Source organism: Mustela nigripes, chromosome 6 (assembly GCF_022355385.1).
Source record: "Mustela nigripes isolate SB6536 chromosome 6, MUSNIG.SB6536, whole genome shotgun sequence".
Lineage (NCBI taxonomy): Eukaryota > Metazoa > Chordata > Mammalia > Carnivora > Mustelidae > Mustela > Mustela nigripes.
In genome coordinates this window covers 93,005,701-93,023,763 of record NC_081562.1, presented here as the reverse complement: position 1 = coordinate 93,023,763, position 18,063 = coordinate 93,005,701, and the positions used below count along the sequence as shown (strand labels likewise).

General features: G+C 40.8%; 1 protein-coding gene across 4 annotated transcripts in view; it reads right to left on the bottom strand.

Annotated features, from left to right (window-relative positions):
- OS9 (OS9 endoplasmic reticulum lectin) overlaps window positions 1–16,550 on the bottom strand; it is a 32,561-nt gene extending 16,011 nt beyond the window's left edge. For all 4 annotated transcript variants that reach the window (XM_059403563.1, XM_059403565.1, XM_059403564.1 and 1 more), the window contains exons 1-5: window positions 16,351–16,550; window positions 15,758–15,934; window positions 14,850–14,913; window positions 14,644–14,720; window positions 14,361–14,459 (exon numbers count right to left, since the gene is read on the bottom strand). In XM_059403563.1, coding sequence (XP_059259546.1) covers window positions 14,361–14,459; window positions 14,644–14,720; window positions 14,850–14,913; window positions 15,758–15,934; window positions 16,351–16,512 — 579 coding nt within the window. In that variant the 5' untranslated portion in view covers window positions 16,513–16,550. The remainder of the gene's footprint in view (window positions 1–14,360; window positions 14,460–14,643; window positions 14,721–14,849; window positions 14,914–15,757; window positions 15,935–16,350) is intronic.
- Window positions 16,551–18,063: the final 1,513 nt, after the last annotated feature.

The following is an 18,063-nucleotide window of genomic DNA, read 5'->3' as shown; positions in this document are numbered from 1 at the left end:
TGTTGTACATAGCAGCAGGTTTTGGATAGCAGAAAACTGGGAAAAACCCAAATGTCTGTGAAAGGTAATCCGGATGAAAAGATAATGAACTACACAAAGGAATATGCTACAGGCCTGTGAGCGTGGGCACTGCAGCTCCCACCCTTGACGGGGCTGGATCTCAAACCCCAGATTTCCTTGTGTGCACTCTACATGTTTTCATACAATATGATACCATTTATATAAAGTTCAGAAGAAGGAGGCTAAATTAAATGAGATGCATACACAGATGGCAAAACTCTAGAGAAAAGCAAAGGATTTCTCCTCACAAAATTAGGAGAGCTGTTAGCTCTGTGGTAAAGGGAGAGAGAGGGACGTGTTGTGTGGGGGCACAGGTGAACTTTTAAGGTGCTCTCAGCATTCTTTCATAATCTAAGGCGATTGGATGGGTATTTCCTTTATTCATCCAGACACGACAGATGCATGTTTTATACCATTTTATGTATTGTGGTATATTTCAGGTTTTTTAAATGTGATATGGAAAAAAATGACCACAACATTAAGGACAAGAAGAATAGAAGAGGAATAATTTACCATGAAGATATCACAATTCTGAATTTATATGCATCTACCACAGCCTCAAAATGGGGAAGGAAAATTTAACAAAATCGCCAAATCCACCATCACGGTAAAAATTTTAATATACCTCTTTCAATAACTGGCCACCAGAATAAAACAAAACTAGTAGAAAACTTGACCAAAACAATTAGTCTTGAACTGAATAGAGAAAACACATGGTTTCAAGTACACCAGGACAATTTTTTAAAGTTCACCAGAGAAAGTCAATAATCCCCAACGAATCACTGACACAACAGCATAAAATGAGAAATCAATAGCAATTATATAAAACAACAAAAAATTAGAAATAGCAGCCTCTTTGGAGAACAGTGTGGAGATTCCTCAAAAAATTAAAAATAGAGCTTCCCTATGACCCTGCCATTGCACTACTGGGTATTTACCCCAAAGATACAGATGTCATGAAAAGAAGGGCCATCTGTACCCCAATGTTTATAGCAGCAATGGCCACCGTCGCCAAACTGTGGAAAGAACCAAGATGCCCTTCAACGGACGAATGGATAAGGAAGATGTGGTCCATATACACTATGGAGTATTATGCCTCCATCAGAAAGGATGAATACCCAACTTTTGTAGCAACATGGACTGGACATGGAAGAGATTATGCTGAGGGAAATAAGTCAAGCAGAGAGAGTCAATTATCATATGGTTTCACTTATTTGTGGAGCATAACAAATAGCATGGAGGACATGGGGAGTTAGAGAGGAGAAGGGAGTTGGGGGAAATTGGAAGGGGAGGTGAATCATGAGAGACTATGGACTCTGAAAAACAATCTGAGGGCTTTGAAGGGGCAGGGAGTGGGAGGTTGGGGTACCAGGTGGTGGGTATTATAGAGGGCATGGAGTGCATGGAGCACTGGGTGTGGTGCAAAAATAATGAATAGTTATGCTGAAAATAAATAAAAAATAAATTAAAAAGATAAGCATAAATCTAAAATAAGTTCTCAAGCAAAGTTCAAGTAACAATGAAAATGGAAACACTGGATATGGACAGCTTTCTCCATGCATGATTAGGAAAGGAGAAAGTGAATGAAGCATCCTGCAATTTCTATTATACAAAGAGTTCTTATAAGTTTAGAAGAAAGAGAACAACAATCCATTAGGAAAATGAGCAAAGAAGTTGGGTGGTTGAAAGAAGAGTAAAGGCTGAAAGAGAAATGGCTCTTAAATAGCAGTAAGATTATTTACCTTTTCCTAAGATAAATGTAAGTTAAAATGATACCAAGAAAGCACTGCTTATCTGATGCCTATTTGATGACTGGCCAAAATCTACAAGTTTAAAAATACTCTGGGTTGGCAGAGCTGTAGGGGAACTGGCATTCTCATACATTGCTGGAGGCAGAGTAATTTACCTAAGCAGGGTAACTTGGCAGTATGTATCAGAATCACACACGTCTACTTCCAGGAATTTAACCTACATCTATTCTGTAGGTACAAGGTTATTCACTGTAGCACTTTTGTGTTAGTAAGACTCAAAACAACCTAAATGTCCATCAACAGGGAACTATTTAGTCAAATGAGAGCACAGTGTATAAGAGAATAATAGCAACTATAAAAAAGAACAAGAGTGGGGCGCCTGGGTGGCTCAGTCAGTTAAGCGTCCTCTTCTTAATTTCAGCTCAGATCATGATCCCAGAGTCCTGGGATTGAGCCCCAGATCCGGCTCCATACCCTGCAGAGAGTCTGCTTGAGGACTCTCTCTCTCCCTCTTCCTCTGCCCCTCCCCCTTCTTGCACTTTTTTCCTCTCTCTCAAATAAATAAATAAATCTTTAAAAAAAAAATAAAAAGAACAAGGGAGTGATGGGCAAAATGGGTGAAGGGAGCTAAAAGGTACAAACATCCAGTTATAAAATAAATAAGTCACAGGGATGTACAGCATGTGATTATATTTAATGATACCATATTACATATTTGGAAGTTGCCAAAAGAGTAGATCCTACAAGTTCTCATCACAAGAAAAAAAAAATTGTAATTGTATGGTTGACAGATGTTAACTAGACTTATTGTGGTGATCATTTTGCAATACATAAAATACTGAAATATTATATCATATACCTGAAACTAATATAATGTTATATGTCAGTTATACCTCAATAAAAAGACAAAAAGAAAAAAAAACAAGAAACAGGGAGGGAGGGAGGAAGGGAGGAAAGGAAGAAGAGGAAGCTATTTATATATGTATTTGGAAAGAGCTCGAAGATAAATGTTTGTATGAACATTGAAAAAAATCTCTGAGTCAGGGCACCTGGCTGGCTTAGTAGAGCATGTGACTCCCCATCATGGGGTCATGAATTTGAGCCCCACGTGGCGGTAGTTTACTTACAAATAAAATCTCTGAGGAGCACCTGGGTGACTTAGTTGGTTGAGTGCCCTAACTCATCCAGAAAAAGACAATCATCATTATGATCTCACTCATATGTAGAATTTAAAATAGTGGATTAAATAAATAAATAAATAAAACAGAGGATCATAGGGGAAGAGAGGGAAAAACAAAACAAAATGAAATCAGAGAGGGAGACAAACCACGAGAGACTCTTGATCACAGCAAACTGAGCATTGCTGGAGGGGAGGAGGATGGGGGGATGTGGTAACATTATGTTAATGTGGACATTAAGGAAGGCACATGATACAATGAGCACTGGGTATTATATAAGACTGATGAATCACTGACCTCTACCTCTAAAACTAGTAATACATTATATGTTAATTAACTGAATTCAAATTAAAAAATACTGAAAAGAAAAAGAATTTTTTAAGTGTGGAAAAAAATTCAAGAAGCTTGGAAAAGAAACGAATAAACATAAGGAAGAAAGAAAGAAATAATAAAGATAAAATAATGATGTTATTGAAATAGTAAACAGAGTGGAAAAACAAAGTCAAAACGCAGCTCTTGGACTAATAGACAAATCTCTAGCAAGACAGATCAACAAAAAGAGAAAAGGCAAAGTCAATATTAGGAATTAAAAGGGGGACAGATCTATAAAAAGTGATTATTAAAAATAAAACATTATAATTCTATGTTAATATATTTGAAAATTTAGATAATTAAATAATGTCCTATGGAACTGTAACTTGTTAATGCTTCATGCATTAATACAAAAAATTCTTACCATTTAATAAATTAAATCAGTAGTAAAAACCATCCCCACAATACACAATGTACAGTATTGTGGTATACTGTGGTATACTGGGTATTGTGGTTTTAGAGAGTTCTCCCAAACTTTTAAAGAATAGATTAATTAAAAAAAAAAAAAGAATGATTAATTCCTATCTCAGCAAATTGTTGCAGAGAACAAGGAAAGAGAGAAGCTTTTCAAGACATTTATGAAGCTAATATAACTTGATACAAAGACAAGACTAAAACAATACAAGAAAATTGTAGACCAATTCACTTATGAAAACAGCTATAAAAATCAATTAAAATATTAGGAAACTGAATATATCAAGGTATTAAGAATATTTCGAGGGGCACCTGACTGGCTCAGTTGGTAGAACATGGGATTCTTAATCTCAGGGTTGTCATTGGAATCCCATGTTGGGTGTAGAGATTACTTAAAAATAAAATCATAAAAAAATACCTTATGACCACGAATTATTCCATAAATCTAAGGGTAAAAAAAAAATTAAGAAAATGAATTAGCTGAATTCACCATATTAAAAAATAAAGATGAAAAACCATTTAACCATCTTGATACAGAAAAAATGTATTAAAATTCCACACCTACCCATGATGAAAATATTTCCCAAACTAGGAATAAAATGGATCTTTATTCACCTGATAAAGGGTGTCTACAAAAAGCCTACAGGAAAACATCATTTTAATAGTGTAACTTCAGGAATACTCCCTTTAAAGTCAGAACAAGCCAAGGATGCCCACCATAGCCACTTCTATTGTACTGCAGGTATAAGAAAAATAAAATATATAAGGATTAGAAAGGAAGAAACCAAAGTCTTGCTATTTGCAGATGACATAATTATTCACAGAGAAAATCCATGAGAACCTGCAAACTATTAGGAATGAGAGTCCAGTAAAGCTGTGAACATAAGATCAATATATAAAATTAATAATGTGACCATACCCCAGCAACACTCAATCAGAAAATGTCATTTTCAAAAGATGCCATTTACAGGGCACCTGGGTGACCCAGTCAGTTGAGCATCTGACTCTTACTTTCAGCTCAGGTCATGATCTCAGGGTCCTGGGATTCAGGCCTACATTGGGTTCAATGCTCAATGAGGGGTCTGCTAGAGATTCTCTCTCTCTCTCTCTCTCACTGCCCCTCCTCAAATGGATAAATCTTATCCATTTAATAAATAAAAAATAAATAAAAATAAAAAAATAAAAGATGCCATTTATAATAGCACCAAAAACTATAAGGTACCTGTATGCTTGAAACATTTGCCTACACACCAGACACAAATAAAAGCTATAAGATATCTAGAACTAACCTCACATGAGATATACAAAAGCTATCATAGAGAAAATTAAAGTCTTACTAAAGTACAAGGCAATAAGTAAATAGAAGTATACATTACATTCATGGTGAATGAACAGTCAATATCATAAAATACCAATTCTCTCCAAATTAATATAAAATTCAGGGTAATTCCAATTAAAATCCCCAAGAGTTTTTTCACAGAACTTGTCCAACAATCTCAGTTTTGAAATCTGAAGGGAAAAAATGCCCATTATCAGATATGAAGAGTTACTAAAAAGTTATAGTCCTTAAAACAATGTGGTATTGGTATAAGAATAGACAGACTAATGAAACAAAGGAGAAGCCAAGGAAATGCATATACACATATATGGCAACCTGATAAATGCCTGATGTGGCACTACAAAGTATGGGCTGCTCAATAAATGATGCTGTGACAGTCAGTTATCCAGATGAAAAATAGGTATATTTAGGTTCCAAGCTGACATGATATATTAAATTAATTTATTGAATTAAAGTCCAACATATGAGAAGAAAACTTCTATAATTTGAAAAATATAAACAGGAACTTTCCTATTAACAAAAGACATAAAATATACAAACTTTAAAGAAAAAGATTAATATTTTTAATCATATTGGAATTTTTAAAATTTTAAATTAAAAGTACATTGGCAATACATATGAACAAAAGAAAAAGACAGCTAAGATAGAGAGAATGTAGATGACCAAGGAAATAAATCTGGAATATATAAAGAATGCCTTCCTAACTCATTCTGTAAGGCTAGCACTACCCTGATTCCAAACCCAGACAAAGATATTACAAGAAAACTATAGACCAAGATCCCTTGTAAATACAAATGCAAAATTTCTCAACAAAATACTAGCAAACCAAATTAAGTACCATATTGAAAGCAACATGCATCATGATTTATGTGGGTTTTATTCCAGGAATGCAAAGATGGCCCAATATACAAAAATCAATCTGCATGCCGCAATACATCACATCAAGAGAATGAAGAAAAAAGCCTTATGATCATCTCAATTGATGTGAACAAAGCATTTGACAAAAGCCAACACACTTTCCTGATAAAAATCACTTCATAAACTAGGAATAGAAGATGATATCAACACAATAAAGGCCACAAAAGAAAACCCATAGCTAACATCATAATCAATGGTGAAAGACCAAAAGCTGTTCCACTAATAACAGGAACAAGATAAGGATGCTCACTTTATGCCACTTATTTTTTTTTAAAGATTTTATTTATTTATTTGACAGAGAGAAATCACAAGTAGACAGAGAGGCAGGCAGAGAGAAAGAGAGGGAAGCAGGCTCCCTGCTGAGCAGAGAGCCTGATGCGGGACTCAATCCCAGGACCCTGAGATCATGACCTGAGCTGGAGGCAGCGGCTTAACCCACTGAGCCACCCAGGCGCCCCACTTTATGCCACTTCTATTTTACACGGTACTGGAAGTTCTAAGCAGAGCAATTAGGCAAGAAAAAGAAATAAAGGGCATTCAAATTGGAAAGAATGAAGTAAAATAAAATCATCTCTATTCATAGCGATATGATATTACACATAGAAAATCCAAAAGAACATACACACACAAAAAAAACTGTTACAGCCAATAAATGCATTCAGGAAAGTTGCAGGATATAAAATCAACCTGCAAATATTAGTTGTATTTCTGTATATTTGTAATAAACAAGCTAAAAGGGAAATTAAAAAAAATTTTCACTTACAATAGCATCAAAAAACAAACTACTTAGGATAAATTTATCCATGGAGGTGAAAGACTTGCATATGGAAAATTACAAAATATTACAGAAAGAAATTATAGAAGATACAAATAAATGGAAAGACATCCTATGTTCATGGATTAGAAAACTTAAGATGGCAGTACTATACAAAGTGATCTACATATTCGATATAATCTCTATCCAAATCCCAATGGCCTTTAAAAACCCATTTTAAATTCATATAGAATCTCAAGGGATCTCATACACAGAACAATCTCAAAAAAAGAACAAAGTTGGAAGACTCAACACTTCCTAAATTCAAAACTTACTGCAAAGCCACAGCAATCAAAACAGTCTGTTGTCATTGGCATAGACAAACAGACCAATGGAGTAGAACAGAGCTCAGAAATAAACCCTAACATACTTGCTCATTTGATTTTCAACAAGGGTACTAAGATCATTTAAAAGGACAAGGATAGATTTAACAAATGGTTCCAGAAAAACTGGATATTTACATGCAAGTGAATGAAGTTGGATCCTTATCTTACTTTGTATACAAAAATCAACTCAAGGGATGCCTTCCTGGCTCAGTTGGTTAAGCACCTGCCTTTGGCTCAGCTCATGATCTTGGGGTCTTGCAATTGAGCCCTGCATGCGGGTCCTTGCTCAGGGAGCAGCCTGCTTCTCCATCTCCCTCTGCCCCTGCCCCCTACTTGTGCATTCTCTCTCTCTCTCAAATAAAGTTAAAAAAAAAATTTTTTTTAATCGACTCAACCATGACCTTGGAATAGGTAATGACTTCTTAAATATGAGGCCAAAAGCACAGGCAAAAAGAGAAAAAAATAGGCAAATTAGACCTCATCAGAACAGAAAATTGTTATGCATGAAAAAATACTATTAACAGAGTGAAAAAGCAGGGGGTGCCTGGTTGGCTCAGTTGGTAGAGCATGTGACTCTTGATCTCAGGGTCATGAGCTCAAGCCCCACATTAGGCATGGAGCCTATTAAAAAAGAGAGAGAGTAAAAAAGAAACCCACAGAATGGGAAAAAATACTTGCAAATCATGTATCTGACAAATGATTACTATCCAGACTATATAAAGAACTCCCCACAACAATTAAAAAAAATAGCCCAATTAAAAAATGGGAAAGGATTTAAATGGACATTTCTCCAAAGAAGATAAACAAATGGCCAATAAGTACATGGAAAGATGCTTAACATCATTTGTCATTAAGAAAATGAGAATCAAAACCACAATGAGATACCACTTCATACCCATTAGGATGGTTATTACAAAACACAGTAATAATAAGTATCAGAGAGGGTGTTGAAAAACTGGGAGTTTTTGTGCGTTGTTAATGGGAATGTATAGTGCAGCTGCTGTGGAAAACAATTTGGCAATTCCTTAAAAAGCTACACAAAGAATTACCATGAGGTATATTTCTGTCCTAGGTATATACCCAAAAAGAATTTCGAGCAGGGACTCAAAACACATGCTTATACACCAATGTTCATTGCAACATCATTCACAATAGCCAAAAGGTGGAAGCACCAAAATATCCACCCACCGATAGATGAACAGATAGGCTAAATACCATATACACATACAATGGAATATTACCAAATGTTCCACAAAAGGAATATGCTATAAAAAGAAATAAGATTCTGATACATACCACAACATGGATGAACTTTGAAAACATTATGCTCAGTGAAATAAGCCAGACACACACAAAAGGGCTAATATTGTGTGATTCTACTTATATGAGGTACCCAGAACAAGCAAATTCATAGAGACAGAAAGCAGAACAGAGAGTGGGGAAGGGGGAGAAATGCAGAATTATTTCTTAATGGGTATAGAGTTTGGGATGATGAAAAAGTTACGTAAATAGTGGTAATAGGTGTACAACATTGTTAATGCAGTTAATGCCACTGAATTGTACACCTAAAAATTGTTAAAATTGTTAAAATATCCATTTTGCCATAACCTAAAAAATAATAAAAATAAATGAATACCTACACATTAAAAAGACATTGAAAAAATAGGCAATGCACCAAACTCACCAATAAAATATGCATTCCTGATAACTCTGTTATTCTACTTCTAGGTTTTTACCTCAGACAAACTCTTGCACACTCACAATGACCTACATTGCAGCACTGTGTGTAAGAGCATTTGAGTTGAAACCCAACCATTCCTTAGTAGAGGGATAGTAAGTAAACAATGAAACACAACACAGCCATCAAAATCATTGAACTAGATCTCCATGTCATGTCACAGAACAGCAAACATTGATTAGTGAAAAAGCAAGTTTATACCACTAACGTATAATTTTAAAATACAAAACAATATGTATTGTCTATGATATGTGTACAACTAATAAAAGTACAAAGCATGCATGGGGATGGTTGTGGTTGTTTCTGGCAAGGAGGGAGAGGAAAGAAATGAAAGGGAGGGCTTTAACTGTATCATTAGCATTTTGTTCCTTTCTGATGGCAAAATGTTAACATCTGTTTCCCTTGGCAGTGGATATATGGGTCTCTAGGACATTATTTTCTGTAAGTTTGAAATGTTTCATAATTAGAAATTAGAAAAGGAAACATCTTAGATCTCTGTGAAATCTTAACATAAGAATTGAGATGGGGATTCAAATTTGTTTAATTCAAGGTGGCTAGTCATTCCCAAACTCCACCGGGACAGCACTTTTACCAAACACCATGCACACTACTCCTACCCAGGAGACATTGGGAAGACTGAACTTCACAGTGGTTGGCCTGGAGGGGGGAAGTTTACTCAATCACGAAAGCAATGAACTTGGGTGGTCTATCAGGATATAAGAACTAAAAAATGAGAAACAGCCAAACAGGAATGCCCTCAACTGTCTGCCACTAAAACCTCCAGATTCCTCAACAAGTCATTTCTGTGACGACCCTACATACACTCAGGGTAACTGCTCCTGTGTTCCCTATCCCGGCCCTGCCCACATTCTCTTCCCCATCATTCTCCTGTGACTCAGTATCTCCTTTCTGCCAGGTCCACCCAACAGCATTTACATATGCTCCCATCTTTAAGTGGTACTTAAAACAAAGTACCACTCTCCCCAACCTCATAATCCCTCTAACTAGGGCTCGCCTTTCACTTCCCCCTCACACTCAGACTTCTTCCACATCTTCACCTGAAACTGCTGTAGCAAAGATCACCGATGACCTCTGCTCTGTAGCAAAGATCACCAATGACTCTGGGAGTAGAGGACTTAAACTTTTCATCTGGTTCCCATGCCAATGGTCTGAATTTTCATTTCCTTGTGCATGCATACTTTGCTTTTATTAAAATTCCCATGATCGGGCGCCTGGGTGGCTCAGTGGGTTAAGCCACTGCCTTCGGCTCAGGTCATGATCCCAGGGTCCTGGGATCGAGTCCCGCATCGGGCTCTCTGCTCAGCAGGGAGCCTGCTTCCTTCTCTCTCTCTGCCTACTTGTAATCTCTCTCTGTCAAATAAATAAATAAAATCTTTAAAAAAAAAAAAAATTCCCATGATCACCTACAAGCAGTTTTCAATTCTCTTCCCTGAAGGTTCAGATGCAACTGTTGCCATGGACCAGTCCCTCCTTAGGTTGCATCGCTGTATCTCCTTTGTGACCCCTTCTTCTCAGCAGAGCCCCCCTTCGGCCCATGCTTTCAACAATGGCTTTCTTAACATCCTGTTCCACTTTTCTCACTATTTACTGTTTCTTTGGGAGGATTTTACCCAGACCCTGACTCCAATTATAGCCAATATGTTAATGACTCCCAGCCCCCTGGGTTCAATTTGGATCTGTCTCCTGTGATCCAGACCCACAGATACAACAGCCTCCTCAGAAATCTCTTGAGTCTTCAGCCACCAAAATCATCATACTCAACACCAGAACCATCCTTTTCCTTCACCAGACCTATCCTCTTTCTACTATACCTAACTCAGTAACAGGAACCACCATCCAGTTGCTCAAGCCAGAAACCCAAGAATCCTACTCTAGTGACTCTGTCCTCTAAATCTCCTCTGGAGTTCACATTTCTTCATTCCTGGGCCACCTTCTTTTCTCACCTGGATTGCTGCAACCACCTCCTAACTGGCCTCCAACCATTTGCTACACTCCAGCCAGAGTGAGCTTTCCAAACCAAAATTGGATATGTCATCATTCTGCTTCAAATATTTCCCTGGCTTACCCCTTGGTTCTGATTGTCCAAACTCCTCAACATAGCTACAGAAAGTCAGAGCTTTCTGACGTATAAACTGTCCCCTAACATTTGCTTAGCCTCACCTCCCACACTCCCTGCCTGCAATTCTCTCCAGTCACCGTGAATAGGAATCAATTGTCCCTTGCCTCCAGGCCTTTGGCACCTACCATACCTGCCACCTTCAATGCCCTCTTCCTTCTCCCACTCCTCTACCACTGCTAGACTAACTCCTCAGCCTTCAACTCTCAGTTCAAAGGTTACATTCTCCAGAAAGCTTCCCCTTTACCTAGACTTGGCCATTTCTTTTACTGTGCGGCCTCCTACAATATTTACTTCACCAGTCAGTCTTTATCCTGCTTGTTGTGGCTGTTTATTTAATGTCTGTCTCCTGAGAGCAGGACTCGGTCTCTCGGTCACCATTTTATCCCCAGTTTCTATTACAGTGCTTGGCACAAGACATCTCTTCAATAAATGAGAGGAAAATGCAGTCTTTGCCCTTGGTTCTTAGCCTACTGAAGCTACAAATAATAATAAAGAAAGAGGGGAGCGTGGGTGGCTCATTTAAGCATCTCACTCTTGATCTCAACTCAAGCCTTGATCTCAGGGTTGTGAGTTCAAGCCCCACACTGGGCTCCATGCTGGGAATGGAGCCTACTTAAAAACAATAATATAAAGTAAGTGCTATAATAGATTATATACGTGTGTAAATGCTTGTGGGTTGTATGGTCTGAATGTTTATGTCCCCCTAAACATCTATGCCCAATGAAATGGTATTAGAAAGTAGAACCTTTGGGAAGTGCTTGGGTTATAACGGTGGAACCTTCACGAATGGGATTAATGCTCTTATCAAAGAGTTCCCTAGCCCCTTTCACCTGTGAGAATAAACAAGTCTACAACCTGAAAGAGGGCCCTCACCACACCACAGTGGCACACCGATCTCTGACTTCCAGGTTCCAGAACTGTAAGAAAAAAATTTCTGCAGATAAGTTACTCAGTCTGCAGTATTTTCTTTTAGCAGCCCGAATAGATTAAGCCATGAATATATGTGGACGTAGATATATGTATATGAATGCTAACTAGAGGCGCCTGGGTGGCTCAGTCAGTTAAACGTCTGCCTCAGGCTCAGGTCATAATCCCAGAGTCCTGGGATTGAGCCCCGCATCAGGCTCCCAGCTCAGTGGGAGGTCTGCTTCTCCCTCTCCCAATCCCCCTGTTTGTGTTCCCTCTCTAGCTGTCACTCTCTCTATTAAATAAATAAAATCTTTTTTAAAAATGCTGAAGAAACCATCTGGATTAGCCAAAAAAGTTCACATGAGATAAATGACATTTGAACTGCCTTATCACTTGTTCAACAAATAATTTCTGGGCACCTTCTTGGTGCCAGGCACCGTTCCAGGCACCAAGGATATAGCAGAAAATAAGACAGACAAAAAATCTAAAAAAGTAAAGTCCCTGCCTTCCTGGAGCTTATTCCAGTTGGGAAGACTGAGAGAGATATTAAACTCAAACAAATAAGATAACTTCAGGAAATGATACATGCTTTCAAGAATATAAAACACTGGGGCGCCTGGGTGGCTCAGTGGGTTAAAGCCTCTGCCTTCGGCTCAGGTCATGATCCCAGGGTCCTGGGATCGAGCCCCGAGTCGGGCTCTCTGCTCAGCAGGGAGCCTGCTTCCCCTTCTCTCTCTGCCTGCCTTTCTGCCTACTTGTGACCTCTATCTGTCAAATAAATAAATAAAATCTTTAAAAAAATTTTTAAAAAGAATATAAAACCCTGTAGGTGTTTACCAGTAAGGGGACAGAAGGATGGGTGTGTTCTGTGTGCCTACTTTAGGGCTCCCTGTGCAGGTGTCACAGAGATATATAACCTTAATGAGGGGATGGAACCAAGCACCTGCAGATCTGGAGGAAGCTTTAGGCAGAGGAAACAACAAGACCCATTGATTCACAGAACAGAAAGTAGGCCAGCGGGGCAGAAGCACAATGAGTATTTATAGCTCCAGCCCAGACCTCATCCCTGAACTCCAGAATCACAGAGCCAACTACCAACTGGACATCACCACTGAAGGTTTATATCATTTTGACTTTTATATGTCTAACACCTACCTGCTTTCCCCTCCAAACCCATTCCTTCCCATTTTAGTAAATGACAGTTGCATTGTTCCAGCTGCTCAAACTAAAAATCCTGGAGTCATACTTGACTCCACCCCATATCTAATCCATCAGCAAATCTTATTGGCTCCACCTTCAAAATATATCCAGAATCTGAGGTCTTCCCACCACCTCCACGGCCACCCCAGTCTTGTTGAAGTATTTGGATGTTAGCCTTTGTGCAAGGCGGAATCACTGAAGGTTTCCCAAGACTGGACAGAGAAGTGACACTTGCCATAGAGGTGTTATGGGAGTCAACTCACACCAGTTCACAACAGCCAACTGGTAAATGTTCAGGATATGTTGCAAGATGGTTGACATCAGAGTGACAGCATGAATTTGGCCATGGTAGGAATATTTATACCACAGATATTGGCAAACCTGACAAATCAAGGCTCCCCCCTCCCCACCCCCAACTCTATCCTGGTGACCAGGATAGAGTCAACAACTACCAGAACACAACTGCATGTGAAAATCTGTATTACAGAAAGATAATTCGTGTGTGGTCAGGTGTGTAATTCTGTTCTCTGTAGGTGGTTATGTTTGTGAATACACATTAGAAGCACCTGAAGAACCTTTCCCACCATACATCCACCTGCTTGCCTGAATTCAATTCAGGACCACTAGATCAGGAACACCTGTTAAGAGGCTGCTGGCAGTGATGCAGGTGAGAGATGAAGGTGCCAAGCACAGGAAAGAAGAAAGTGGTCAGAGAAATCTAAACAGAGAATGAACAGGCTTTGTCATTTATTCTGAGAAAACTAGATTCCTTTCCTTCACACTGCTCCTCAGTTTGTAGTTACAGACATTTCTGTAACTACATGTCTTAACATGTCTTCCTGTCTAGACTGAGGGCAGAGGCTGCATGTTTGCTGACCACTGTGTGCCCAGAGCAGAGCCCGGTGCCTACACCAGTACCACCTCACTGACAAGTCCCTCCATGAAGAAAGGAAGAGTCAGAAATGACGCTTAGGTGATAGGAGAAGAAACATGGAAAAAAACAAACAGGCGTGGCTAGGGGATCCGAGGGAAGGATTTGGGAAGTGTTGACTTTAAGTGCCTCAGAATATCCAGCTACCAGCTGGAAAAGGAGTCTTAAACTTAAGAGTTTTGGGTCTGGAGGAGACCTTCTGGAGTCTAACATGCAACCCTGCCCTCCTCCCTTAAAATCTAAATTGCCAACTTCCCTCCTGAGACTCACCCGAACCTCCGCCTCCCGTGGCCTCCCGTTGAGGTCGCACTTGGATCCATTGCCATAGGTCTGGCTGTGGTAGCGTTTCAGGCGATGCTGCTTGGAGGCCTGGGGAGGACATTAAGAAGGGGGGTGGGGGCAGAAGAAAGACCGCAAAGAGGAAGAATGGCACTTTGTCCTAATGGCCACCAAGCCCCAAGCAATATGTCAGCTAATTCCGCCCCTCCTCTTCTGATCAGGGCTTAGTCTACAGCCAGGACCCCATTCTCTCCCAATCCCAGACCCCTGCCACCTTGGCTGTCTCATCATCCCAGTCGAAGGCCGATTGGTAATAGCCGAGATAGAGGACTTCACCTTTGATCTCTGAATCTACAAGAGAAATCACAGTGGAGCACCATTACTCCCTTCTAAGAGGACCAAGAGGGAAGGGGACTGGGAGGGCAGGTCACCTTCCATGACGTGGTGCTGAGGGCTTAGGGAAAATGTAGCGTGAGTCACCTTCCATGTGGTACTGCTGGATGTGGCGTCCATAACAGAATTCATACGTCCACCAGTCCTTGGTCTGACAATAAAAAATGAACAATCAAGGGGATAGAGTGCAGCTGTCTCTGCTTGGAACCTGAATCTCTCCTGGCTCCAAGACACATAACCTTTCAACTACTTCTCCTCCCACCTACTTCCGCACTCCATTCTCCAGATTCTCAGAGAGGAGCAAGGGCTGCTTTCCTTCTGTGACTGGAGAAATACCTCTAGGGTATGTTTTATACCTGTAGTCTTTCCACTCCCTTTCTAAAAAATTTTTTAAAATCCTCTTTCTTATCAAGATAAGAAATCATGATATCCTTGAAGCACTCAGACCAGGAAAATACAGAATATTCAAATACTAATTGAACTTCTACAACATTCCTTGTGCTGTTCTAGCCACTGGGGATACAGCCATGAACAAGATAAATTCTCTGACCTCATGGACTCACATTACAGAGCAAAATTAAATGAACTGATGATTCAGTTGATAAGATGATTTCAGATCATGAAAAATGCTATGATGAAAATAAAAAAGGATACTGGGCAGAGAGTGACAGGGGCAGGGGGTGACTTTACCAGAAAGGCATCTCTAAGACAGTGTCCTTACTACCCACACTGACTCTCCTCAGGCACCTCAGTCTTGGCTTAAGTATTACTCTACAATCTTCTATCCTAACCCTCCTCTACATTCAGCAAAGTGTCATCAGTAGTTGCAAGATTCTTTGCTTCTTTCCTGTCTGTACAATATGTCTGCTCCCCTAATGGCCTTCTTAACTCTCCCGAGGTCCTCTCAATCCCTCTTCATTCATGGGCACTCTGGCTCCCAGATAGATAGCCAGCTCCCAAGCCCTCATTCCACCCCCGCCCCCAACCCCTTTCACCTTCAGCAGGCAAGGAGCATCTTTCATTGGGCTCAACAACTCAGGGATCCCAGGCCCTCGGTAAGCAGGTGCCTCCTCCTCCCTTTCACGCTGGAAGTGAATAGCTCCAGCTGGCAGGCGACATTCATAGCGCTGTTTGTACTTAGAGGAGACAATCACCACGTCGGAAGCTTGGCTCTGGGAAAGAAGGGAGGATGGGGGGTGGGCAGGGAGGCAAACAGAGGCTGGGATTAGAGAGAACAACGAGACCCCTCTTCGGATCCTGGGGAAGAGCCCAGTCAAGTCAGAATGAGCCACCAGTCCTCCAGCTGTGTTTGGCGGGTGAGGGGAGAGAGCCCTCCCACTTCTTGCGGGGCGGAGTCTGGGTGCTCTGATCAGGAACTGAAGCTGACAGCGGGAAGCCCCACCCCTCCCAGTCCCTAACCCCAGGGGAATGGGTCTCAATCAATGAGCCTTAAGAGTCATCGTAAAACTCCTACCTACTCTTCCCAATTCTTCTTAGGCTACCGCTGCAGACTCCACAGCTGCCCTTCTTCCTCCACCTTTTCCCTCTTTCCCTTGCCCCAGACCCTGGCCACTCCACGCCTCCTCACCTGCCCTCCCATGACAGGCAATGGCAGGATCTCGATCCCATAACGCATCTCACTCAGCTCCTCTAGATTCAGGCTGCCGACACCGCCAGTCAGACTTGCGGGTAATAGGATCCCCAGAAGCAGCAGCCACAACAGACTGGACAGCAGCGTTTCCGCCGCCATCTTTCGTTCACCTTCTTACCCAGAGCAGCTCCTTCCGCCCTAAACCTGGCAGCGGCCTCACCCCGCCCATGAACGCCGCAAGGTCTCATTGGCTGGACAGCCTATCCCTCTCACCTACTCTGTTCCTATTTGTAAACATGGTCACGAAGCCCAGGGGGAGGCGGACCACGATGGCAAGCAAAACCGCTTACTGCTCCTGATTGGCCAGAGGCCAACCAATTATCGACGAGATCAGACCCCCTCCCGGCCTCTCCGGTAGCCAGAGAGGCACGGGCTAATACGCTGGCTCTTTGAAGTACTTTTTCTCTCTTCTCTCTCTCTCTCTCTCTCTCTTTCTCTCTCTCTCTCTCTCTCTTTTCCTTTCCTTCTCCCTCTCCCTCTTTTTAGACGTTTCTTGCATTGTAGACTGCTTCCGCCAGGTGGAGGATTGAAACCAATGGGTGAGAAGCCAATGGGTGAGTGCACGCAAAACCCATGAAAGTTACTTAATACTTGTTGCAAAACAATTATGTAAAAACATTCCTCTTTTCACATATGCATACAGCTTTAGGGCAGTCTGGTAATCAGTTCAAAACCTTTCTACGCGATCCTATACTTGTCTTCCAAAAAAAAATTACCCTAAAGAAATAACAGTGGTGGGGCATCTGGGTGGCTCAGTGGGTTAAAGCCTCTGCCTTCAGCTCAGGTCATGATCCCAGGGTCCTGGGATCGAGCCCCACGTCGGGCTCTCTGTTCTGTGGAGAGCCTGCTTCCTCCTCTCTCTCTGCCTGCCTCTCTGCCTACTTGTGATTTCTCTCTGTGTGTCAAATAAATAAAATCTTTAAAAAAAAAAAAGAAAAGAAAAGAAAGAAATAACAGTGGCATCCAGTTAAAGACTGGGGTTGGGGTTGGGGTGGGGGGAAAATTCCCGTGTTATCCTCCAGGCCCAGAAAGGGAAAGGAGACCACAGCAGCAATATTTTAGAAGCTAGAAAACAAATGGAGGAATGGTAACAGGCTTAGCAAACCCGGGAAATTTATTCCTAAACAAAGAGCATGAATATACTTTTGGAAAAACTCCTCTGGGGAATGTGACCAGTCCAAAAGACAAATCCCAAAGATACTTTCATCAGGGTTCTCTTAACGAAATAGACGAAAGAATCCTACAGTTAGGCCTTTGGCCCGCATGTCCCAGCTCTCATAGGTCTTACCAACTTTTTACTGTCCCCGCTCTAAAATAAAAGCAGGCAGCCAAGGATCATTAGACATTTAAGGAAATCCTTTAATATACAAGAAAAAAACCAAGCAGACAAGAAAAAAAAAGCAATTTAAGATTTTATTTATTTTGACAGAGATCACAAGTAGGCAGAGAGGCAGACAGACAGAAAGGAGGAAGCAGGCTCCTTGCCGAGCAGAGAGCCTGATACGGGGCTGGATCCCAGGACCCAGAGATCATAACCTGAGCTGAAGGCAGAGGCTTTAACCCACTGAGCCACCCAGGCACCCAAAAAAAAAAAAAAAAAAGCAATTTAGAAGAAACAGAAATTACAAGGGAGAGGGGTCCCGGGTGGCT